This window comes from Podarcis gaigeae (assembly GCF_964106915.1).
Source record: "Podarcis gaigeae genome assembly, chromosome: 7".
In the NCBI taxonomy this organism is placed as follows: Eukaryota; Metazoa; Chordata; class Lepidosauria; order Squamata; family Lacertidae; genus Podarcis; species Podarcis gaigeae.
This window is the reverse complement of record NC_139683.1, coordinates 37943728-37970610: the sequence shown is the minus strand read 5'-3', so window position 1 is coordinate 37970610 and position 26883 is coordinate 37943728. Positions and strand designations below refer to the sequence as shown.

The 26883-nt window shown below is 42.5% G+C and overlaps 1 protein-coding gene and 2 long non-coding RNA genes across 7 annotated transcripts in view; all 3 read right to left on the bottom strand.

Annotated features, from left to right (window-relative positions):
- Window positions 1-4063: 4063 nt before the first annotated feature.
- Window positions 4064-26883, bottom strand: part of SDR16C5 (short chain dehydrogenase/reductase family 16C member 5) — a 37465-nt gene continuing 14645 nt past the window's right edge. Inside the window, exons 1-7 of one of the 5 annotated variants that reach the window (XM_083748019.1) lie at window positions 20617-20752; window positions 17845-18195; window positions 15904-16035; window positions 10907-11006; window positions 9307-9451; window positions 7400-7525; window positions 4064-4555 (exon numbers count right to left, since the gene is read on the bottom strand). In XM_083748019.1, the coding sequence (XP_083604145.1) occupies window positions 4444-4555; window positions 7400-7525; window positions 9307-9451; window positions 10907-11006; window positions 15904-16035; window positions 17845-18165 (936 nt within the window). In that variant the 5' untranslated portion in view covers window positions 18166-18195; window positions 20617-20752 and the 3' untranslated portion in view covers window positions 4064-4443. Of the gene's footprint in view, window positions 4556-7399; window positions 7526-9306; window positions 9452-10906; window positions 11007-15903; window positions 16036-17844; window positions 18271-20137; window positions 20753-26883 lie in introns of those variants that run through there. The other 4 variants (XM_083748020.1, XM_083748023.1, XM_083748021.1 and 1 more) reach the window with 4 other exon arrangements.
- On the bottom strand, window positions 12355-14046 carry LOC310848765. The gene is made up of 2 exons (XR_014566598.1): window positions 13680-14046; window positions 12355-13624 (listed from the first exon to the last, which is right to left on the bottom strand). It is a non-coding gene; the product is annotated as an uncharacterized lncRNA (long non-coding RNA).
- Window positions 14729-15593, bottom strand: LOC310848720. Its single transcript, XR_014566539.1, has 2 exons — window positions 15180-15593; window positions 14729-14802 (listed from the first exon to the last, which is right to left on the bottom strand). It is a non-coding gene; the product is annotated as an uncharacterized lncRNA (long non-coding RNA).

Below are 26883 nucleotides of genomic sequence, written 5' to 3'. Positions count from 1 at the left end.
TCCACCCCTGCACATTTGGTGGGTGGAAGGGGAATTCACCGCAGAAATGGAGTGATGGACATAGCTTGACAGACAGCAGACATTGGAAAAAAAACACAACACACAGAGTGCACAAAGAGGGCCAGGATTGCTCTGCTAGATGATTCATAGCTGAAGCAAACATATCACAAAGCACAACTTGCCACACATGTTCAAGACAAGTAAATACGCAATGTTCATGTGCAAGTCTAGCGTCAAACAAGATCTGGGGCCACCCGATACTAAGAAATAACTCAAATGTATCTCCTTGCTAACTGTCTGGGATTGATCGGAAAGATAACTTTCCTATTTTCATTGTTTCTTGGAGTAGTGGCTTTCAGTGAACTGTTTTAGATAAAAATAGAAAACACTGTTCAAAAGACGGTTTTGCTACAGCACCGTCTGCTAAACATTTAGCCCTGTCTTCAGATATTACCATATCAAGATGAAGAGACCAGCTTTTATATAAAACACAAACCAGACTTCCCCACAATGAAAATAAAGAAGCAACTCCTATTTTGGAAGTAAATCTCTGTAACTAATATGTGGCAAACAGGGGCGGGAGGGTAGAGGCTGAAAGGTTCGCACAGTCTCTGGATAAATATAAAACAAATGTATACATCAGACAGCACATATGATAATACGGGGCGCCATGTGGTGCTTGTTTCTCAGTGGGAAGCCATACTTGCGCATTGGCACACAACATGGATCTAGGGATCTTTCTCTCTGCTTTAACACATCAACAGTCATAAGAAACAGCCTGAGAAAATTTCCTAACTTCCCTGTCAAGCTACAGCCATCACATGGTGATATGTGTTTGAAAACAAGACACGTTTTGTCTTTTTTACTGAAAAAATAATGGGTCATATCCATCAAAATCCTACTCAGAGTAGAAACATTAAAATCCATGGGTATTGAGTTCAATGGCTCTACTCCAAATGGGACTAGAATGGGATGCAGCCCAATGTAATATTGCCCAACGTTTTAGCAACTAGATCCTATGCTTACTTACTTAGAAGCAAGTCCCACTTAAATTTAACGGTGCCTAAATTTAAGTGTGCTCAGGGTTTTAGCTTTTTAGGGGAATATCTTGTGCTTGAATTACAGCTCCCTTCATCCCTGGACACTGGGCATGCACATTGAGGCTGATGGGAGTTAGTTCCCCATCCTTGCAGAAAGCCAAGAGAGAGAATATTCTCCAGACTGGTCAAATTTTTAAACTAGCACAGAAAGCCCAACTGAAAAGGGCAGTATCAGGCATGCTGCTGCCCATTTACTAAACCATCTTACTTGTGCTTAAGCAAAATTAGTGAGCCTTTTATAGCCAATGCAGGTGAGAGATGTAAAATGATACTTCACACCTCACAAAAAATTGGTTACAGGCAAGTGAAGTTAACTTAATTTTCTTATCCTAGCTATCATCACCCTAGCACACTAATTGGAAGTAACTCAAAAAAGCTTGAGGTTTCCATATGGAAACACAGACATATGCATTCATCTGCCAGAGTTGCCTGACAGTAGTTGCTGTCTTTGGATTACCGGTAAGTGGTTTGGGATTTTGACTCAAACATTCAGTGTGGATTTAACCATCTACATTTGCCATTCACATGAGGCAATTCAGTGTGAGATTTTGATACATCAGCACCTTGTAAGCGATTCCTTCCTTAGTAGCACTCTATGAAGTTTACTTCGTCTCTCCTGACCTTTTGTGTGCACTCCTCATATTAAGACCCTATAAAAAAGGGCTTTGAGATTTTCGCTCAAAAAACATTGCTTCCCAAACCTTCTCCCCCATGAATTTAGGATTTTTCTTCTTCCTGTTACAGCAATTGTAACACACTGTGCTGGATGCTGTATGATTTTTTAATCATCATTTCTTATATTTTAGGACAATCGGAATTCTGTGCAAGTGTTCATCACAGACATGCCATGGATCACCTCAACAAAACTTGTGGACCAGTTTGGGAATACCTGCTCTTTAAGAAAGCTGACTTAAAAAATACATTACTTTTAAAAGTGACTCATCTGCAGCATATCAAAGTTTGTATTGATGGGTTCCCCAGCAGAAAAAACCAACCCCCTGTACACAGGTAGAGCACAATGGTGTTTCTGCACCGATTGTATCATCTGCCACAACCATAGGTGGGGCTTGAATGAAAAAAAAAAAAGAAAAAAGAAAAAAAGGAGGAGGAGGAATAGAAGATGCACTCCATTTAATAAACCGTTTAGCCTAACTTTTATTTAGACTCTGGCCCGTTTACAAGATCACTACCATCAGCTACTATTAAGAACTCATATAAAGATGAACTAGGCAGCGTCAGCGCTGTGTACTGTTTTTCCACAGAGAGGGATGTGAACACATCATTCGCTCAGAGATGGTTTTCGAGTTCGTAGTGCAGTTCATTGCCTTTAAACGGTGTGAGACTTGCCAGGGCCTCACCCCACAATCCTGACCTTTTGATCGAGGCAGTCATGCTTACAAATACCAGTTGCTGGAAACCACAGGAGGGGAGATTGCTCTTGGGCCTAGGGCTCCCTGCTTGTGGGTTCACTGCAGGCATCTGGCCAGCCAGTGTGAGAACAGGATGCTGGACTAGATGGGTCATTGGCCTGATCCAGCTGGCTCTTCTTATGCCTTATCCAGTGCTCCCTTGCCCAAGTGCAGGGTTGGGTGTGGAGCAGCATCTTGTTACAGGATGCACACAGCTGGCCCTGCCTCTGACATTTAGATGCTCGGTGAAAAATGGTACCATTGTGTCACACATTCAGGATGGATCTCTTGATTCCCTGCCCAGTTTTGCTATAGTTGCTATTGAGGCAGTTTTACAGTAAGGGCAACCAAGGCACGGCTTTGAAAGAATTGTGTGTCCCATCTTCTGTCCTCCACATTGCACCACTTTCCATTTGGAGTGTGAGGAGTGGCAGGATGCTTTGTATAGTAACTGCATTCTGTTTCACTTTGCTTTTCCCACAGATGATTATACTGATTATACTGAATAAGGATCTTTGGAATACATGTTTAACAGATTTCTGCTGCTGCTACTTGGAAGTAATCAATTCAGTATTAAAAGACTTTTAGCTGACCCAGTTTTACAGAAATCAAGGATATAGTAGATATCCTAGTCTAACCATATCCTCAGCTTTGCTGTCCATCTTCACCAATTAGAATGATCTTACTTGTAAACCTCATATAATTTATTTGCTTGATGCCACACTATTAACCACTGCCCAGGATGGAGGACAAACTCTTTTCCCCTTGACACCTTGTTTAAGGAGGTCTTATCACAATATCCCAAAAACTCACTCATTCTATGCAGCTACATGGTGGTCATTCACAGCTTATGTCAAAATTAAGGCTTTAAAGTTTCTGCAAAGTATAATTTTATCTGGATTATATTATATTCCAGGACTTACTATTGATCATTCTGTTGTGCTTCCACAGAATCATGATCTTATTATTCACAGCATTGTTTTTAACTCTCTGTAATAACAATTCTGCATCATTTTTTTCCTTAAGCTGTGGAACAGATGATGTCAAACAGGCAAGTCATTGTTAAATGTAAGAAAATAAATTAATTAAAAAGAAAAATAATTGTAGCTGTTACTTGTACATAAACAATGTAAAGTAAAAATATACCATCAACTCTTAATATTAGATAGTACAGACAGCAACCATTTTGCACAGGTGTTTTGTTCCTGATTCCTGCACGTGTTGGTGGAGTGTGCATAAGCTTGCCCCACCCCCCGTTCTGCCCTCTCTGAGGTCACATGTCACTTGGACGTGTGCTAAATGGTTTCTGCCTGTATGTAATGGGCAGAGAGGAGAGTTGGTTCACAGAAGGCTCAAGATAAAGTTCTTCTTCATCACGAAGCTCACTAAGTGGCTCCTGCCAACTGAACCTCACAAAGCTGGAAGACAAAATTCAATACACAAATGGGTACATCAATATTACACTATTCTGTTACCAAAATTACTGTTCTTCCCATTTCACCCATATTAAAAGTGTTATGCCAGACACAGAAAAATACACAGGATAAATATGACTTCAGGAGTTAGAGAAATCATTTATTAAGAAAAAGAGTTTTAAAAATTATTGCTGCTGTTTAATTTGTACATGAAAAAGTAAAGCTCAAAAAGCCCTAATATATACAAATTTGTTCCAAGATTTAATATTTTATTGCAATAAAAATCACTTAATTCACAAGCTACATACAACGACATAGCAGCAGTTCTAAAAAGAGTTGTAATTAAAAATCATTCATATTCCACCATCAGTGAAATTTAGTTCAAAAATAATTTTATTTCTTACTAACAAGTCATGCTATCTTTGATGTTTCAGGCACACACATTAAGTATTGGCATTATAGGAGTTCCACATGTCTGACACTCAGGAGGTAAGTCGAAGTTGGAATTTTTGTTGCTGTTTACTGAGATTTATTGTCTTCAATCTTATTTGCACGACCTGTGAATGTCTCCATAAAATGGAAATACCCCATATAGTCTCCAAGAAGTATACCAAGTTTTGTAGGTATTAAACTGAGGAAAAAGAAAGAACGAACACAGGTATGATGAGTGTCAAACCTTGAGATTCTCTTCTGTTTTGGCACCATTGTTTTATTTCCGTTCCCACCTTTCCACTTGCACATAATGCTCAAGGTGTCCAACAAAAAGTTCATTAAAGCAAACTAAAAACACACAGACATGTCACAGAACTGGAAAATCAAAAGGTAGGTGATTAAAAAGGCAAGCATCCATACATAACCTGGACAGGTTAATAATAACAACACAAAACAATCTGGAACCAGATGAGCCAAAATAAGTTGAGGGAGCAGAGGGTCTTCCTGTGGAAGAGCTCCACAACTAAGACATGCCCTCAGCCTTTCATGTGTGTACCAGCCTGTGCAGGGCCTGAAGAACTTTCCCCACAGAGCACAGGCAGGGTGGCATGGCAGTCTCTTAAGTATCCTGGACCCCTGCCATGTTGGACTTAATAACCAGCACATCTGAATGCTCCTTGGAAACTTAACAGTAATCGGTGCAGGTGTTCAGGAAGGGCAACAATATGCTCTGAAAACCCTGGCTGCTGCATTCTCAATACTTTCTGGAGATGCTTCAAAGGCATCACTGTCATGTTAATCCAATCCTGATGTAACCAAGACACATGTTACTGGGGCTAAGTAAGATCGTCCCAGACTAAGGTGCAGAGAAATCACCAACCAGAGTGAGCCAAAGGCTTTCTTGGCTACAGCTGCCCTGGGCGTCCAGAAGCAGGAAAAAGAAAGAAAGCTGTACCTGTCACACATTTCTCTTCCACAACCACACCCTCCACAAACCATAAGAACTACCTAGCTCATGGGTAGGCAAACTAAGGTCCAGGGGCCAGATCCAGCCCAAACGCCTTCTAAATCCGGCCCATGGATGAGTGGAATGTGTCCTTTTATGTAAAATGCATCTCTGGGTTATTTGTGGGGCATAGGAATTCATTCATTTTTTTCCTTCAAAATATAGTCTGGCCCCACAAGGTCTGAGGAACAGTGGACCAGCCCTCTGCTGAAAAATTTTGCTAATCCCTGACCTAACTTCTCTCTCTGCTGTTCATTTTATACAGCCCTTATTTATCATGTCTCCCTTTTTTTGCACCTCAGGACCAAAACACACGTGGCATAGAAGATTAGAGCTCCTGAAATAGTATATTTTACTCAAATGCCATGCATTTAGCTCATCACCTCCACAAAACTCCCTTGATCCAGCTCCTGCCCATACATTGAAAGGTCCTGTTACACCTTCTTCCCCTCCCACGAAAGGCACTTTAATCTTTTCCAGATAATAAATTCAGTGCAACATTTCACAATCCAGAGGTATTCACTTGCAGCAGGAAGCTGCCAGACCATGTGGTCTATCTAGCATGCTTCTTCCCATCCTGCTTTTCTAGAACTTAAGGTCCTCCCCAACTCAAGTTGCTTGCATTCTCACAAGGGGGAAAAAGGATTCAGACACCTATGCATCATCCCACCCCCTTCAAGGTCACACAGCATTGTTAGGAAAGACAGAGGATTTAGAGACTGATGTGGCGCTGTGGGTTAAACCACAGAGCCTAGGACTTGCCGATCAGAAGGTTGGCGGTTCAAATCCCCGTGACGGGGTGAACTCCCGTTGCTCGGTCCCTGCTCCTGCCCATCTAGCAGTTCAAAAGCACGTTGAAGTGCAAATAGATAAATAGGTACCACTCCGGTGGGGAGGTAAACGGTGTTTCCGTGCACTGATCTGGTTCGCCAGAAGCGGCTTAGTCATGCTGGCCACATGACCCGGAAGCTGTATGCCGGCTCCCTTGGCCAATAAAGCAAGGTGAGCGCTGCAACCCCAGAGTCGGCCACAACTGGACCTAATGGTTCCCTTTACCTAGCAAAGCATGGGGAATGCGGGTTGCGTTAACTGTCCCTGTAGCTTTGCCCAAGCAAACTGACGTCTTCCACATCTACCTAGTAAAGTGTTTGGAGTCCTAATCATTTTTGTCACTCCTCCTGCCTTCTTTGGGGCCTGTGGACAAGGCCAGGGAAGGTAGTTTGTCACACCAAGATCTTAAGAGTATAAATTGCCAGATGAGTTTTTGCCTTAACCCCTGCCTTTCTTTTAGATTTCTACAGACACTTTTTCAAAACTCCTGTTTTGAAACCAAATTCTTGTGAAAGCAAGTCATTTCCACCCATATCTGTCCCAAGTCACCTTGCTGTCCAAAGCAGCTGCATCATACTGTTACAAAACTGGGGGAGGGCAGGGTTCCCCCTAAACACTGAAATTAATAAGCGTTAGGATTTGGGGTTATTTGTAATACAAGGGGAGAATATAAACTGTGAAAGGAATTCCTGGGTAGCCTGGCCAAACTAGGGCCCTTAATGTTAAGTTGTGGGTGAACATATCAGACGACACAGTGATTCTTCAAACAGCTCTTGTTTATTCACAGGCCAGAACAGGACTGAACTGAAGGGTTCAGCCAGCCTGCTTATATAGAGCTCCACTAGAACGCAATAGTAACCATTTTCTGTAACTATCCAATCACTGAACGTCACTTTCGATCCCTTATTTGCATATGTGGACCTGAACTATCTACAGTATCCCCCTGCTGGCCCAGGGTGAGAACTTTAGTACATAACACCTAAGAAAGCCATTGTGGGTCGTTAACAAGGCAATAGAACTTATTGCCCCAGGTGTGACCAGAGATTGGAGATTTGGAACAATAGAGAAATGAATATACCAAAAACTCTCTGAAAGAATTGGGAGATCCTGGCACTCATTTGCCTCTAAACACAATGCTTAGATTTCCCCATATCACTGAGAAGAAATGTACGAAAAATAGATGCAAAAGGAAAATGACATTCTTACCCTTTCAGTGCAACCAAAAGGGTTATGCTACCCGGGATGTAGACATACACCTGATTTCGCAGAATACCAGAGATAATTCTTTCAGCTGCATAGTCTGGCTCCATAACAGGCAGGAACCATGGCCACCTGAAGAGATAAAGCAGGTAAGAGAACTTCTCAATGGTCAGGAGTTCCCCACAGTTATCACCTGTGCCAATGAGTTTCAGATATGAAGACTGCTGCCTAGTACAGCACCATTCCGAACAGGGGGGAAATCATTTATTCTTTCTTCAATATGATTTCCCTTTATTACTTTCAAAGGGCATTTTTTTCAGGGCAAATATTTGAGAAGACCTGTCATCTGAAGACCTCTATCATTTGGAGTCAGGGTTGAGACTGTATACAGGTGAAGAAAAACCATATCCGCATAGAAGAGAGTAGGAGACTCGATGAATATAGCCCCTTCTTAATCACTCCCCAGTAGCCAAGTTGATCTGTCTTATCTGATGGTATTGTTTTGAAACATCGGGTCAGCCCACCCAAAAAACCACAATTGGCCAGGAGGCCAGTCCTTCTGGGATCTGGGTTTGTACATGATGTTGGGCTACAGAGGCAGGACAGGGATCTTGTGGGTGCTCCCATCCACCTCACTGCCCAACCATCTTCAGGACCGAGCTGGTGGAGACAGTATGGTGTTAAAGAATCCCAGGACACGAGTCTTGGGTCTCTTCAATATCCATGCTGGGGTCCACTCAGGACTTCATAGCTGCCATGACCATCAGGTCAACACTTTGAACAGCTGACACACATTGCAGGTCATACCCTAGATCTGGTATTTGCTACAGAGGATACTGGGAAAGAACTAGTGATTGTGTGAGAGACGGGGGGGGGGGGGGGGGAGGGAGATTGAGATCATCACGCTGCCGTCATGAACAGATCATTCTGTGGTGAAGTCTGGATTGCCTGTGATTGATCCTCACTGTAGAGGAGGGGGGAACAGTTAGATTGGCCCACCTCCGGAGACAGGAGGATCTTCTAGGCTGCACATTTTTAGATATAGAACCACAGGAGTGTAAAGTTGGAAGGCGACCACAAGCGTCATCTAATTCAACCCCCTGCAATGAAGGATTTTTTTTGCCCACTGTGGGGCTCAAACTCATGACCCTGAGATTAAGAGTCTCATGCTCTATCAACAGAGCTATCCCTCTCGTTTAAATGTTTAAAAGTTGTTTAATAGTTTAAATAGTTTAAATGGTTTTAAATACAGTCCTACCTTGGTTTTTGAACAGTTTAGTTCTTGAACGTTTTGGCTCTCTAACGCTGCAAACCTATTCTGGTTTGCGAACTATTTTTGGAAGCCGAATGTCCGATGGGGCTACCGTGGCTTCCGATTGGCTGCAGGAGCTTCCTGCAGCCAATCAGAAGCCGCACTTTGGTTTCTGAATGTTTTGGAAGTCGAACAGACTTCCGGAATGGATTCCGTTCAACTTCCAAGGTACGACTGTAGTATACTTTTATACTGCATATTGTTTATATTATTTTATTGTTTTGCTGTGTACTGCCCTGGAAGGTAGGCTTGGATAGAAACTTAATAAATAAAATGCCATCCTCAACAGTTATCCGTCAAATGCAGAGTGACACAATAGGCACAAATTCAAGAAGTGCCACTTCTCTCAGCGCATATATGCTACTATGGCAAACCTGCTGTTTAATTTATGTATATCATGCAGATTTGAGCATACAGGAACCCAGGAAGCAGCCTTATAATAGGAAAGATTATTTTTTTGGGCCCCTTGTTGTCTACTCTAAATGACAGCGGTTCTCCAAGGCCTTAGGTTATGTTTCAATCAATCTTCACCATTTCAGCATTTCTCTTATACAATTATTTTAACATTATATGGACACAAATATATAAACAGTTAACTCACTTGGTTTGACAGCCATCAAACATTCCCGTGTTTATGAAAAATGGACAGACAATTGTGGATTTAACACCAGTCTTTCCCAATGCCAACATCTCTATAGCTAGAGACTCAGCGAAGCCAACTACTGCAAATTTACTTGCACAGTAATCTGTGAAACGAGAGGAAAGATCTAGAAACATTGCAGCAGGACAATATCTGAGTAAAACAAGGTATTAAAGACAGGACCTTTTGTGACATGGCCTACATGCAAAATAGTTGGCAATCCTGGTTTAATGGTTTCAACAGTCTCATGCAATTATAGGTGGTATTTAAAAACAACAACTGATTAGAGAGTAATGTCGAATGAACTCAGAACAACTCTATGAGGATGGTTACATCAACAGAGATTGACTAGCCCAGTGACACATGATCAGCTTCATGGCTAAGTAAGGATATGAATTCAGTTTAAGTATGATTTTCTACAGAACTTTCTACAGAACTAGGACGAACACAGAGATTACTGGGAATGAATTTGAAAATTATGAACACATTGAAAGCCACCTGTGCCATTGATTGGCTCATCGTTTGCATGTACAGTGGACACTCGGGTTGCGAACGTGATCCGTGCGGGATGCATGTTCGCAACCCGCGGCATTCGCAACCTGCAGCTGCTTGTCTGTGCACATGTGGCTTGCGATTTGGCACTTCTGCGCATGCGCAAAGCACGATTCGGTGCTTCTGCGCATGCGCGACCGCAGAAACCCGGAAGTAACCTGTTCCGCTACTTCCAGGTTTCGGCGTGTCCATAACCTGAAAAAATGCAACCTGAAGCACCTGTAACCTGAGGTATGACTGTACACCATTTTCTCTATGCAAGATCCTTTCCTGCACAAGCATCTATGGCCCAATGCACAAGCGACAACACAGGTGCTGGCAATGATTATTTGTAATGTTCTAACATTTCTCCACAATCACCATTCAGAAGCTTCTAGCTTTCTTCAGACTGCAAGCACATCCCTCAGTTATTTACTGCAGCCTTGTCAGTGCACGCATTTAGGGGATAGGGGAACCTGTGGTCTGACAGATGTTGCTGGACTGCAGCTCCCCATCATTCTTGACCATTAGCTATGCTGGGTGGAGCAGATGGGAGTTAGCATCAGGGGAGCAACATGTTCCCCATCCTCTGAGTTACACTCTTCATTGTCCTTTTTTTTGGTAAAGTATTTCCTTTGTTGGTTCCCACCTCCCAGTTAACTACTATTCCTGCCAAAGCTACCCATCATAGCTTAACGCTAACATACGACAATTAATCTGAAGACTCAGTGTTCAGAGGCCTATCTGCACCCATAACCTGGCATGCTAGCCTTAGCAGGAATGTTTAATGAAACTGCTTCTGCTACCAACTTCTCTGCACCTCCAATCTAATCTATCATTACTGGTGTCATCTACAAGAGCAGCTCATTCTTGGCTCTCCCCAGTTGCTTCCATATAGCTGTGTGAGACTTCTATTTCTACATCAGAGAAGCCCGTTTATCCACCTGTTGGACCACATGTCTAAAATAGATGAAAGGATCTGTGGTTTGTGTCTTTTGTTTGCTTATCAGTGCATCTGATGTGTACTAACCTGCCAGTCCTGTAACGCCAACTAAGCCAGCTGCACTTGAAATAGTTACCACATGTCCATGATTAGAAGCTACCATGGCTGGAACAAATGCTTTGACAGTCTAGAGAACAAACAAACAAAGATAACCAATCATACGATAACAAATAAATATACAAGGATGCATGTGCTAGCGTAGTGAACAAACTCCCTCTAACAATTTCATCCCAGCCAGGACCTTCCTGGGCGATCTTGGGCACAGGACTTCTGCTGTTGCTACTTTAGCATCAGTTAGTACTACGTGTTATTTACTTGAGGCATCTACAATCAGCTTTTCACTCAAGAGTCCCAGGGTGATAACATTAACAACAAATTACAAACGAAACAGGTAGCAAAAGCAATAAATTATCCATGCAGTGAGTTTTTATCAGCCATCTTATTGAAAATTATCGAGAGGCATGTTGCATGCCGGAGGAGAGGCTATTCCTGTAGGCCATACAGGGTCAATGTTTATAGAAATAGCATTTATGTGGGAAAAGGCAAGATGTTCTTCTCTTTTCATCATCATCATCATAGTGGTTTACAGTCACACCTCGGGTTACAGACGCTTCAGGTTGTGCGTTTTTTGGGTTGCGCATTGCACCGTACAGTAAACTTATGCTACTTTCCTATATCCACAGCTTCGCAAGGGTAGGGAATAATAATAAAAAAGGAGAAGGTGGGAAACTTGCCATTCCCCACTATCCATTTATTTATTTCCCCCACCCAGTGGATTTTCCTTGCTTACTGGGCTTTCAGAAGGTAGCACAAGGGCTCTGGCAGTGTGACACCTCATCCCCAAAGCCGGGTAAGTGAGGCACCAGTGTACGGAGAATGAGGCGTGAGAGCTCCAGGATGCTGCCAAAGTCCTCACATCTCCTACCACAATATCAGGCCTCCATCTTGTGGGGTGGTGGCGGTGGTTCTAGAGATTGCTGATTATGTGGTTTTGGCTTTGCACCCCTGGAACATAACCCTTACTTAACCTTGGCAGGCCCACTATCTTATTTCAACACTGTAACTCATCTTCTAATGCTCAACAGAAGACTACCATAGAATTGGAAGCTTACCTTCCTTATCGCCAACCCTGTAGACATTTGAACAACATGCCATACATTTTGTAATCCAATCTTTAAAATGTGGAGTTTTAGTAGTTCATTAGTTTTTGGCAGTGACAGTCTTTGCTGCTGTTCAGTTTCATTACCTTTATTAGATCAACTATTTCTCTTTTTTTCTAATCTAAGAAGCTAAATACTGCAAGTTTATTTGTTATTTCATGCTCAGAAATACCACCTAGTTTAGTCTATAGATTTCACACTGCAAGAAATTTTTCCTCTTCAAAAGTTTCACATCTAAACTACAGACTTACCATTTAACCAAAACAAAAAAACTTGCTAGTAGTACTAGATGCCTGATTTTTTTTTTTTTAACAAACAGACTGTTCTGCTGAAAAATTTACCACAGTTTAGCCCCATTTCTAATTATAGCAAGTGGATAAATAAATACAGATTTTATATAGAACTCTTTTAATTTCTACTATTACTTGCAAACACAAAACACTTTTCAGACAACATCATGTTGAAGTGCATCACTCCTCTACATGCATCTTACATCCATTTTTCATTGCTCACCAATCCTACTGGGCCTTTTAAGCACTTGTTTGACCACTGAAATCAGAACTTCTTCCAGTTTCTAGTAAAAAATCAATAGCATCATACCCCCAGAACAAATTCCAGCTTCTGATTTCTTCTGTAGTTAAGACAGAAGCAAAGTGTGAAAATGGGGAGACATTCCAAGCATGGTGTACATGGTTTGAAAACTGATGTTAAAAGTTACAGTAAAAATACAACACCAAAACAACATTCTCTAAATTGCTGTGCTAGAGGGAGCCAGTGCAAGGATTTCTGCTAGCACCCTAGGCCTTCTCCTCCCCCTGTGTGTACCCCACATCCCTTCCCATATCTGCTCCAGAGGGTTGGGAGAACCCTCAGAACAGCACACAGAGAGAAGGCATTATACTGCTGAGCAAGCAGAAATGGAACAATCTCTTTAGTGCTATGCTGAATATAGCCCTCTGTCCTGAAAAACAAATGCCCCACGGTGCAGGGAATGCAAGTTCCACCATACTTTTGAATGTGTGTCTGTCTTCACCCTGACATTAAAAAGTCACCCTGTCTGATCAGGCTTGAGGTCTACAGGTGGTCCCAGGTCTCAATGATATGCAACAGCCCCATTGGTTATACCTTTATTCAGCATTTCAAAATAAATGTTTAAAAGGGTGGGGTGAGGGTGGGGAATGCTGTATTCAAATTATAACACTTCCGAACGTCCAACTAATTATACAAACTAGGACTGCAATACTGTGCACACACTTGCATGGGACAAAGTTCCATTGAACTTAGTGTGGTCTATCAGTGTGAACAATCAGGCTGCAGCACACCCTGAGCATGTTGATGCTCTCCTGCCAATAATGTAAATGTTACATGTCTGATGGAAAGCTAGATGACCTTACACTCAGTTTCAAAATGCTTGTTCATTCTGCAAAAGGTTTTACACAGTGCTATAAATCCTATCAAGTAGAAAAAGAGATTTAATACAACCTGGCTCTGATTCAAGTCTTAAATTTACTTACTCTGTTTTAGCTTGCATCTCACAGGCAACAGTTTGAAATCCAAGGATTAAAAATGCTTGGTTAAGTATGACCTGTGACTCTCAGATCAAAAAAACGAAATCAAATGTTGCCTGCACAAGCCTGAACACTCGGCTCTCCTTTTGGTTTTAGTTATATAAAGGGGACACACATACACAAAAAGCATGCTTAACGCTGTCACTTTTGAGGGAAAAGGCACACTAAGAAAGAGTAAACAGCAAATCACTGTTTCCTTTTCCCAGAAGAGTTGGAGAAGGAGGGGTGTCCCCTGAAACACCCTACCTCCTCATCAGCCCCATCTCCACTGAGCTCTGCCACTTCCAGGGAGGGAGCCATGCAAGGAAGAAGGGGGCCATGGTGCTGCCCAGAGAAAAATAACAAGCAGCTGCCTTTACCTGCTCTCTAATCCTTCCTCTTTCAGTGTCAAGGCAGAGGGAGTCAGCGCTGGAAAGATCAGGCACACCCTCCTCTTACTTGCCCAGTAAGGGGGCATTAAGCATGCTTTTATAGAATGTGCACTTTGATCCTGAGTCCCTGCTTGGTAAAGATTTGCACACTCCCAAGTGTGCTTGGCTACCTGCATCTCCAGACCTTTAGACTCTGTGCCAATAATTAAAAGCCATGCAAGCAAGCCTTATCAGTTCATCCACTTGCCTGAGGAAGAAGTGGATGCTTGCCAGGGCAAAGATGGGCTGTTGCTATGGCATCCTTCTCAAGTGCTTCTGTGGATAACTGAAGTTTATACTGACACTCGATCATGTTTTATTTACCTTCCACCTAGTTCTTCATTGTCATGAACAACTGTTTCATGTGTAAGCCTGACCACCTTACTGATCACCCCCTACTCCAGATTATTAACCAATAAGCTAAATAGTACTGGTCTGCTCTATATCTTGAGGTGCCCTCACTGCTTAGCTCCTTCCACTGAGAAAAAGAAACTGTCCATTTATTCCTATTCTCAGCTACCTGTTCTTTAAACTCAGTTTTCAATCCAAAATTATTATATCTATGCTGCTCAGTGACCAGGAGAGCATGACGAGTGCTAGACAAAAACAATAGAATATGGGTTTTCTATTAAAACTGTGACTAAGTTTACTCCAGAGCCTTGGTCAAGGGACTTAGTCATTTGGTTTTTATTGAAGTCTAAATACTTTAAAAAAAAGTGAGGCAGCACTTCCCTTTGCCAAGGCCATGTTTATCCTCATGTAAGATGTGTTTAAACATTACTAACCTTAATCATGGGATGTGGGTGGCGCTGTGGGTAAATGCCTCAGCGCCTAGGGCTTGCCGATCGAAAGGTCGGTGGTTCGAATCCCTGCGGCGGGGTGCGCTCCCGTTGCTCAGTCCCAGCGCCTGCCAACCTAGCAGTTCGAAAGCACCCTCGGGTGCAAGTAGATAAATAGGGACCGCTTTCTAGCGGGAAGGTAAACGGCGTTTCCGTGTGCAGCTCTGGCTCGCCAGAGCAGCGATGTCACGCTGGCCACGTGACCTGGAAGTGTCTCCGGACAGCGCTGGCCCCTGGCCTCTTGAGTGAGATGGGCGCACAACCCCAGAGTCTGGCAAGACTGGCCCCTACGGGCAGGGGTACCTTTACCTTTACCTTTTAACCTTAATCATATTTACTACCAGTTACTTGGGACAGAAGTTAGGCTGTCAGATGTGCACTTTCCCAAATCCCCTGGATCCCATCGATGCGGCTACTCTCCGATCCTTTGTAAGGAAGATGGGATTTAATCAGGGTGCTTTTCCTCCCTCTGAACTCACAGATTTCATTTACAGAGAAAATGACTTCTAGTCCAGGTGATTTGTTAAACTAGATGGACTACTGCTCATGTCAAGCTTGCAGGCATCTGGTTGGCCAATGAGAAAAGGATGCTGGACTAGAGGGGCCCTTGGCCTGATCCAGCAGGCCTGTATTACGTAGGAGAGCATTCAGCTTACATTCTGATAAACCTGGATGGAGCATCTGTTAACACAGCTGCAAGCCTGCATTTTACTAATCAAAGCCCAATCCAAGTGCAAAAATACCGTATTTTTCGCTCTATAAGACGCACCAGACCACAAGACACACCTAGTTTTTGGAGGAGGAAAACAAGAAAAAAAATATTCTGAATTTCAGAAGCCAGAACAGCAAGAGGGATCGCTGTGCAGTGGAAGCAGCAATCCCTCTTGCTGTTCTGGCTTCTGGGATAGCTGCACAGCCTGCATTTGCTCCATAAGACGCACACACATTTCCCCTTATTTTTTAGGAGGGAAAAAGTGAGTCTTATAGAGCAAAAAATATGGTACTTTCATAGTTAAATCACAAATTTTAAATCACAAATGCTATTACCCAGAAGTGTGCCATTGTGTTCACTTCCATAGACTTCTGTATCATTGCGTCTGGAGAGTCCAAGAATTTCTTTCCCGTCACAATGCCAGCATTGTTAATCAGGATGCTAACATCACCGACTTCTTTTTTCACCTAGGACAACATCATCTTATCAGAGGATGTTTCAAACTATGACAAATTTTAATAGTTAAAAGGAGAAAACCAATGTCTGTACATGACTCTGCATATAAAAGGGATTTGCATGATTCTTCATATTGTCAAGATGTTGTTCTCTTGGTTTAACAGTTTTTGTAACAAAGCCTCAGTGTTCTCAGGCTGTTTTTTCTAAACCATTTTTGCATGCCAGTTCTTTTAACATATTGTTTAAAAAAAGAAGAAGCCAGAATCAAATGCTTGCTACAATTATAAACTCCTACCCCTTCAGAATTAGAAGCACTATAGCTCATTTATGTTAAGGTATAAAACTGTCTTACTGTTTTTCAAGTAAATATTTTGCAAAATGAAGCTAGATTTTGGGTGACTGTAAGAATTGGTATTGGGCAGTGGTTTGAACTAGAGGTGCATGTTGAAACCCCACCCCCTTCCCCTTTCCCCTAGCAGGGCATCCTCTGACTTCACAGATCCCAAGAAAGAGAAAGCAGGGGATTGAGAGAGGAAAAAAGGGTCCACTGAAAACACATTTGCAGCTACCATTTCTCCACTTTAAATTGTACCCTCAAACCACTTTGGTAGACTTTCAGAGTGACAATGGATTCTACATCTATAAGGATTCTTTCACAGTTAACATAAGCAAAGCAAAGAAAACCATTTTCATGACTGCAGTTTCAAGAGACATCACTTAGGGAGGGCATGGGCTTTGCATGCAGAAGTTCCCACACATTTATTTATTGCACAATGTCTAGACTGCCTTCCTGGGCACAATCCCTTTGTTTAGGCCATGTACAAGGTTCAACTCTAAACAGTCAACACAATTTTTATCTCCCCTTTAAATACTGGCAAATGGAACAGGGCCCCATATAGTTTGTGCCTATGTATATAGAACTGCACTGTAAAATTGCCAGTCCTTGATGCCTCCACTGAGAGGTTCAGGTAGCTCATGAAGCAACATACTTCTACTGGAGATTAAAAAGCTGCTCTCAGATTAGACACCAGGATACGAGACGTTCTGGCCCTGTGCATACATACCCAAACCAGAGAAATTGATGTGGGCGACTTCTCACTTTTGATTATTCATCAGGGTATGTGAAATAAAAAACAATCCCATTAGCACTCTTGAAAAAGCAACAAGCCAATCTCTCCCACACAGTCCTTGAAGAGCACTCTCTCTCTCTCTCTTCACCTGTAAATGCCTGTTTGTGTGTTTCTATGTAATCCCCAGGTGGGGCAAAGACCTCCCAATGGAATGATGCTAATCAGTGTGGTTAATAGTTCTAAACATGAAGCAGTCATGGAATTGGAAAAACAGTAATTCACCCTATGGATGTAGAATACCCACAACAAATGTAACATAAGCCTTGAGTTGCCTGTGGCGAGAGAAGGTGTCTAATAGCAGCAACTCCTATATCACACGGGTGATTATTACACCCAAGAGATCAAAGCATTGGTTGCATTATGATGTATTAAAAAAACCAACAACAGCCAAACATAATTTTGAATGAAGGTACGTTTGTTCTGGTTTGACCCTTCAGGGTCACTATTAAGCTGCTCCAACTCTTTCAAAGGACTGAAGAAGTGAATAGTTGGAGCAGCTATGAAGAATAAACCAAACAGCTGGTAGTATCAGGTTGATATGGTGGCTTCATACAAATGCAGCTAAGCACAGTGAAGCTGTGTTTATGGTTGTATCTTGCAACACATGAACATGCCGCAAGAGCATATGTGAAACTGAGGACTAGATAAAACGTTATGCAAAATAAAACTCCACTTGCAAAACAAAGTTACCTGATCTGCTACTTGATAGACCTCCTGCCTTTTGCTACAGTCACAAGTGTAGTTGTGCACTCTCGCAGCTCCATTTTTCCTTGCCATTCTGGCTGTCTCTTTGTTGCCTTCTACACTGATATCCCAGAGTACCAATGTAGCTCCAAGACGAGCAAACTTCAGAGCCATCAGCCTTCCGATTCCGCTTCCAGCTCCCGTGATAAGCACTATTTCACCAGTCACATTCTTCTTCCGCACAGGGATGAATAATAAGACGAAACTCTCCAGTGTAAAATATACTGACAGTCCAATGATTCTGAGTGTTTCCAGGAAGAAGTTCATCTTGGACAATATATATATATTTCAAACTAGCTGTTCAATGATTAAAAAGATGAGTTAGATTCAATTGAATAAATGTCAAGTTTTTGTGTGTGCTGTCTAGGAAAGCTGGAAAAGAAGTAAATTGAAACATTCATTATTATCAGGAATACAAATGTAGCAAAAGAGTGCATAAAGAAAACAGGGACCTAAGGAAAAGAGAGGAAACTGAGGAAATCAGCACACTGTGCAATGGGGTGGGCTAACACAGAACCACAGGAGCAGAAGTTGTTGGCAGGAACAGCAGAAGGCAGGACATAAGTGAGAGTGTGATGGACAGCAATACTGCTTGAAGAGGTAGCAACGTCAGCAACCAATACTTTTCCCAGCACAGAAAAGTAGAGAAAAGCTGAAGCTGCTGTTTTCCTGACTGTCATGAAGTTTTTAAAAGCTTGGGGAAAGAGAGGTGGTAGCCCTAAGTTCCAGGAACACAGAGGATTGTGATCTGCTGTTCTTAATAAGAACTGCATTGCAAACTGCACAGACACAAGATCTAATAAACTAAGTGGCAGAAAGCCCGTGCCTTCAGTTTTTAACAGTAATTTTTTAGCCCTTATGACTGAAGGGGGCCACATAAGGATTTGAGCAACACAGATCAAAGAACCCAAAAAGGATTCAAGCATGGGTGTAGCCAAGGGGGCGCAGCTGCCCCCCTAGATCAAGTAAAACATTAGAAATACTTAACTAACTTACCAATCACTTCTGTTCAGCACCCCCCGAAACAAAAGCCCTGCCCTTCCCAACAAAAATCCTGGCTACGCCCATGGATCCAAGTGAAACTTCCCACCACAAAGCATCTCCAAAAGGTCAATAGAATTATGTCCATTAATATATCTTTTGATAACTGACCAAACAGCAGCTCTAGTTTTTGATACAGCCTTCTTTCATTACAGTGGACTCTCTGGAGATGTAATCTTCGGGTTGCGAAAGCAGCAAACCTGGAAGTATTTTTCCAGGTTTTGCTGCTTTCTCATGGGCAGAAGTGCTCTGCATGCTGCACGCGTGTGCAGAAGCGGTGCCTCTGCTTACAGATTTTTCAGGGTGCGCATGGACCCCCGCTTTCATTCTTTCATTTAATTATATTTGGATTAGCTTGCGAGATATGGCCAGCCAGAGTCTCATGCATCTTGGCTTCAATTCAGTGTGTGCTCATGTAGCCCTGAATACATCTACTAACCACAAATTAAAATGTCCTGGCTTTCAGCAGTAAGTGCTTCCAAGCTGCCTAAATGTTTAATGATATACTGTCTGCTGTCTCAGTTATTACAAGAACCTTCTCACTTTTCCTCAGGCTGCAAAACGGCTTTTCAAGTTCTGCTACTTTTAGAGACACAGTAGAGTGACAAAGACGTGGGTGTGTTTTACAGAAATCCATTTGAATCTTTGCAATCTACCACCATGTATAAATCATGGGTGTTTTCTACTCATGCTTTCTGGAGGGACCAACTTGGTTCAATCCAGTCAAATCATGCACTTTTGATCAACTCAAGAAACTTGAGCAAGTGCAATAGTACACACAGTTTTTTGGGTGTGAGATCTTAGTAGACTGTTTTGGTCATTGTTGCTGTCTACAATATGCCAAAAGCATATTAAAAATGTAGTATAAACACCAACAATTGGGAAACATTTGCCTGCGAGCGCTCCAGTTGGAGGACAGCCTTTACCAAAGGTGCCATGTGCTTTGAAGACACTCGAACTCAGGACGCAAGGGAGAAACGTGCTAGGAGGAAGGCACGCTTGGCAAATCCACGCGTGATCTACTCCCACCCGAAACGAATGTCCCCACTGTGGAAGGAGGTGTGGATCCAGAATTGGCCTCCACAGTCACTTACGGACTCATTGTTAAAACTGTGTTTATGGAAGACAATCTTACTCAGCTACGAGTGATCGCCAAAGAAGAAGAAAGAAGATGATAGCGACGTTACGAAACGTCCACCTTGACGTCTGCTCTAGAATTCGGCCTCACGGAGGTGCTCGCGACTAGCTGTTATGCAAGTCGGTCTGCATCCTACGGAGAGGAGTTCCCCCGCTGCCACCCTTTCCGGAACCGCAGCGACGACAGGACCCGTTTTGCTACCATTTCGGCCGAGCGCAGCTGCGCTTCGGCGACGAGGAAGCGGTGACGTCAAGAGAGCCGGCGCTTCCAAGAGCTGCCCGACGGCCGTCCAAGTCCCCGGCCTACAGCGCGCGCTGAAGCCCAGCAGCGGGACCCTCGTCCGAGCGTCGCATTTCCCCAGCCACCCCTCCGCGGCCCCGATCAGCCAGAAGGACCCCCGAGGCGGCGCTCCTCCCTGTGCCGCTAGTGGCCAAATGCGTCAGGGGCCAAGTTCTGCCCGTGTTCCCTCTCTCTCTCCCCCAGCCAGCCAGTCGCCCGAGCCGCGCGCGCGCGCGCCTGCCTGAAGCCTCTCGCCTTACCGCAGGCGACGCTCCTCCGGCTGCGCAGACGACCTCGCCCCACAACAAGCTGCAGTCCCGAGCTATAAAGCACTTGGCCAGCGCACGCGCCCCGGGAAGGTCCCACCCACTCCCCCGCCGCTGCTCGCGTCTCCTCCCCTCCGGCCAAGGGCCGCGGTTGTTAAAGAGGCAGCGATTTCCTGGGCTGTGTGAGCAGTTGCAGCCTCCGCCTCCGCCCCCACCCTCCTTAGTCGGCTACCGGCTAATCTCAGCTACCTCCGAGGGGGCCGGGAGAGCCGGCGCGGCTACTGTGCCGCCTCCCTACACCTTGGCTACAACTTCTCCCGTATTTTGTCACTTGTGAAGAAGAAACCTCAGACTCTACACATGCAAACTTAGGAGCAGAGGGTCGGCTGGGTTGCAGCAATACGCTCTATGTGGGGCTTCCCTTGCCCTTGGTCTGGATGCTGCAGCCAGTCTGGAACGCCGTAATGCTGCAGCACAATTGCTGACAGGAGTGAGGCTTTGCCAGCATGCATTGAGCCCAGCGCTCATAGAGCTAAATTGCTGGGGTGGTATTCAAAGTTTTGAAGTTACATTTTGAGCTAAGTAAGTGAATCCAAAGGGACGGGGGTGGCGCTGTGGGTTAAACCACAGAGCCTAGGACTTGCCAATCAGAAGGTCGCCAGTTCGAATCTCCACACATGGTGAGCTCCTGTTGTTTGGTCCCTGCTCCTGCCAACCTAGCAGTTCGAAAGCACGTGAAAGTAGATAAATAGGTACCACTCCGGCAGGAAGGTAAATAGCGTTTCCGTGTGCTGCTCTGGTTCCCCAGAAGCGGCTTAGTCATGCTGGCCACATGACCTGGAAGCTGTACGTCGGCTCCCGTCGGCCAATCAAGCGAGATGTGTGCCGCAACCCCAGAGTTGGTCACGACTGGTTGCCCATCTAGTTCAGCATCCTGTTCTCACAGTGGCCACCCAAATGCCTGTGGGACAGGGCTGGCCCACCCATGAGGCAAGGTGAGGATTCACAGGGGCAGCAGATCTAGCCTCCAAAGAATGCATTGGCTGATGCTGCTGTGCCACGATGGCAGTGACAGCTGCAGTGCTGGAAAAAGCTGGGCATAATTTGAAAAGAAAATAGCCCGGAGCCAATGCAACTGGTTTCATGTGCTCAATATGATATGTGTTCCCTGATATGTATCTGTGTGCGCAGCAGAAGCGTCAGCAAAGTAATTAAGATCACCAACATGAAACAATTGTTTTTAAGCAGAGTTATTTTACTTGGCATGGACAAAGCACACACTCTGTATTTACACATGATAATACAGGTTACATGAAGGCTTTTCTCTCTTTGGTCCCACAGGGACTTTCTGTACTCCAAAGTCCTTGTTGAACAAAGTCCACATGCAAGTTCCAAGTCCGTTTGCATAGAGCCCTGCAACAGATTGGAGCTCTCTTGTCCTGAAGTCTGTCAGTTCTCCAAGCAGGGTGGATAAAAATAAATGATTTTTAAAAATAATAATTTAAAAATTGGATTTTTTAAATTTTAAATTGGATTTTTAAAATAAAATGCTTTTGGAGGAAAAATCTTTCTAAAGATAGCTTTCTATTTAAGTTACATTAGAGTCCAAAGGCTATTCATCAGGAAATAAGGATTTGTTTTAAGTTTTTCATGTGTGCTAAAACTCAGTCTAAGTTTTTTTTTAAAAAAACATTTAACCACATTAGTTAACAAACATGGATACATATGCTATAATGTTATTGTTTTAGTTAAATAAATTGTTTAAATTGTTATTAAGGAAATTATTATTTTTCTCCTTCCAATAAAGTATAGCAGAAAAGTTGTCCAAATATAAACAGTTAACTTATTAAACCTCACAATAATTTCATAATTATCTGTCTATGTATTTCTAATAGTATAATCAAATCAGTAATTTTTGATATAACTGTAAAAACTACTCTGAAAATTTATTATTCCAAAAATGAAACCTTCATCTGGTTGTAAATATTAAGATTATACCAGCAAGAATGAGTCTGTCTGTAAAAAAAAAAAAAGATTTAAATCAAGTCTTACTGACTAGTAATTTAAATCAAGTCTTACTGACTAGTGATTTAAATCAAATCCACCCTGTCTCCAAGTTTTCTTCTCAGACAAGCTCTTTGCATCAGATAACTCCCCAGTTCTGGTATGATCCACCACCATAATCTGAGCCAAATTATACACAGATATACATGGAAACACTGATAAGGAAGTCAGGAGATTCCGGCAGGAGCATCTCAGAAATGACTCAGAAGAAGCCAACTCTTTCTTTACCAATGGACTTAACCCATTCACATTCCTTAATACTAACATTAACATTCCTTAACATTCTCATGCCATGTGGTGAATCATTTCTGAAATTAAGGAGAGTTTCAAAAACAGGTTCAAAGAAAAAAGAAATCCCAGTAGATTTACCCCTGACCATCCCTTTGGATCTTGAGTTGTGGACACAATCCTGAGACTGCCTACCATAAGTGGAAGACAGAAAGGTCAGTGGCAGTGATAGATAAATAGATATGCTTATGTGACATGGAATTTATTTATTTTTTTAGGGGGGGGAAAGCAGTTTGGCTGTTTGAAAAATGTGATATCGCTATGACAAACTGATTTGGGGTTTTATTACAATCAAAGATCTTGTGAAATAATATTGAAAGCCTATTGAGCTGCATTAAAAATCTCTGCACAAATAGCAAAAGGAAACAAGTCCTCTGATGTTAGATTGGAACTCACTTTCCCCTTCGATCTATCTATTGATTTGATTTAATTTATATACTGGCCTATACCTGGAGGTCTCAGGGCGGTTCACAGAACAATTTTTAAAAAGCATTTCAAATGACATATGAAAAGTTGCTATTGGATATTCGTTTGAAAATGGCTTCCTATCCAGGCTTCCTATCCCCATTTATGCTGCGATTATATTCCGAGGTACCACATGCATCAATAAAATTGCATATATTTGAAATATCATTGGAAAATCCTGCAAACACCCTGTTCCGTCCCTGCCACACCTGCCCCTTTCATGACGGTTCTGTGACATTTTGGGGCCCTTGCCAGGTTCAGTTTGATGCACATGTATGCAGTTGTGCACATACTGAATGCGCGTAAATGGATGTGTGTGGCCTGTACTTAAGTAAGGGTCAACCTAGATGTTGCAAATAATGTTTCATTAGCAACTGTGTCAGCGTCTTAGAAAGTACAGTGGTACCTCAGGCTACAGACGCTTCAGGTTACAGACTCGGCTAACCCAGAAATATTACCTCGGGTTAAGAACTTTGCTTCAGGATGAGAACAGAAATCGTGCACCGCCTGTGCAGCGGCAGTAGGAGGCCCCATTAGCTAAAGTGGTGCTTCAGGTTAAGAACAGTTTCAGATTAAGAACAGACCTCCAGAAAGAATTAAGTTCTTAACCCGATGTACCACTGTAATAACAAAAGACACAGGGCCATTTTTGAGAAGACTGTAGTGCATGGGAAGGTTTACATTTTGTTCCCCTGGCCACCATGTCAACAAAAAACATCCTTTTTAGCCACAGGCAGAGAAGCTCCCATAGCAGAAAAGCCATGGGAGCCTTTCGCTAAGGCTAATAGCAGTGTGGAGATGAATTTTGTTTGGATCACAGCAGGGGACTGGGGGATGATTCCCATCAAAAGATTATCCAGCCAGTTCAGTCATTCTCAGAAAAGCCCTTGCAAGGGGGGAATTTGGGATGTATCTGCATTAGTTTGTGTGGAAGGGCATGTAGATTACATGGAGCTGTCTTGCGGTACAGGGCTATATAGATATTGGAAGTATGTATTCTGCATTTCTTTTTCTATCCAATATTAAGAATGATTCTCTTCTAAAGTTTAGGATTTAAATAGAGCTCATTTCCGATTCAGAATCCCTTAGTACAGCTTTCCAGCATTGCTGGGGCTGATGGGAATTGTAGTCCAAAACAGCTGCATGGCAGCATGTTGGTGAAGGCTGCCTTAGTAACTGGATGCTTAAACACAAACACACATTTTGACAAATTATGCTTCGCCTCCACAAATTATTATACTGCCATAATCCACTAGAGGGTGCTAGAAGCCAGTTTATATAGAAAATGCTTTTGTTTAGCGATTTCTGCAGTTATAATATTAGGTTATAAACCACGGAATTGTTAATCATTCATATCTTCAGGACAATTAAATGTTTCTGAATATGATTTTAACTGCTAACAAAGATTCATACTGGAAAGCCTCACTAGAGGATCAAATCTTTTATTGTAAGTATATGATGTCCCAGTTTTCAATAGGCTGAAATAAGCCACAATCTTTTTCCATCTTCACAGCAACTTGGTGTAATAAAATTACAGAAAAAGAAAAGCATTGCCAACCCCCTCCCTTCAAAAAAAAAAATCTATAAGCGAGCTTTCTAGAACTAACAATATAGGTGGGTTTTGATACATGCTGCACAGAACATTTTGTTTTAATACAGAGATAGCACTTCAACAAGTTTCGTTCCCTTCCTTGGTTATTTCCTCTGTCTCTGTGTATCACAGTTTGTAGGGAATTCTGGAAAAATTCTTTCTCACAGAAGGTTTCTCACAGAAACTATGAATACTACTATACATGTATAAAAAAAACCCCACAACCTCCAATGTGTAAAACAACAACGAATAACAATTTAGAAAAAGACTTTGAGTACTTCTGCATTCTAAGTTTAGATCTTTAATCTGAGAACAGTGTGTGTTGAAATGAGACCTCAAAGAAGTTCAAAGTGTAAGGTCAGACATGATTTCACTGATTGTTGGAGATACTGCTCTCTTTTGGTTTCATTCATCAATCTGAAGGTAAATGATCTCTCCTGGACCTTAGTTGTTTTGGAGGGGGATGTACAGATTTTTCTACACACCTGGAAAAAACAGTTCTCATTTGTTCTACATGGAACAGAATAACTACAATAGATCTTAATTTACTACTACCACTAAACATTTTATTTATAATGTCATAGAATTTTTTTTTGGGGGGGCGGATAGTGACGGTCAGTCTTGATTTATATCATGGGTCCCTTGTAGGGTTGTTTAGAAAGTAGTAGGAGAGACTTCTGAATCAGCCAAACCATTTCCTTTGTTAAGCCAATGGCCTTGGTTGGCCAGTTAAGCACTGCTGGAAGCTGGAGACACAGAGACATGTCTTGCTCTGTGCTAGATCTTTGCTGTGGCATCCCTAGAAATGTAACGGGAAGCAAGATCTGCTGGGGTGTTAGTGCTGTGAGCCATTCCATCCTATGCTCAGGTTGTAAGTTTGTGGGGGGGGGGAACCCTATAGTATCCTAAAGACACCACATTCTCCATTGCCCTTTATTCCAAAGAAACTAAACTCTAGACAAGACACCCCTTGAGTCTCTCACCACTTGGAAATTGGATTGCATGCCATAATATTTTAACTCACCTGCAGTGAAGATTTTATTTTTCAGGGACCCTGCTATAATCAAATAATAAACTCTCTTGGCAACTTATAAATGATTAAACAACTAGTTACCTCAGGTTACATACGCTTCAGGTTACAGACTCCACTAATCCAGAAATAGTTCTTCAGGTTAAGAACTTTGCTTCAGGATGAGAACAGAAATTGTGCTCTGGTGGCGCGGCAGCAGCGGGAGGCCCCATTAGCTAAAGTGGTGCTTCAGGTTAAGAACAGTTTCAGGTTAAGAATGGACCTCTGGAACGAATTAAGTACTTAACCCAAGGTACCACTGTATACAGCAAAAACAAGAAATACGCTAGAAAGAAAGAAAAGCCACCAGAAAACATTCTTTAAGACAAGTCTAAACCATCAGCCGTAGCAAAACTGGTTTGAAATACCGGTAGCTACCTCAACATTAGCAACAGCAAAATTCACAAGCTTTCTGAATAGAATGAAAACCCACCCTGGTGGTGTTCCTCAGGAACTGAATAACACAGAGGAAGTGTTTTACTCTATCATCATTACAGATGAATGTATTTAAAGCAGAGTCTCTTCTGGCATTTAATTGGCACTTAACAACAACACCTACCTTGAAAACATAAAGGCAACCAAGTACAACAAAGCATAAAACCAATACAAAATAATTAAAATGCCTGGCTAATCAAGAAAATCTAAACAGTAACTTCTTATGCACCTTCGCCAGGAATATTTATGGCTGGGAGGGAATTATAATTACCGTATTCTTCCGTGTATTAGATGCCCCCATGTATAAGACAATCCCTATTTTTGGGGACTCAAAAAAAAAAAATGCACT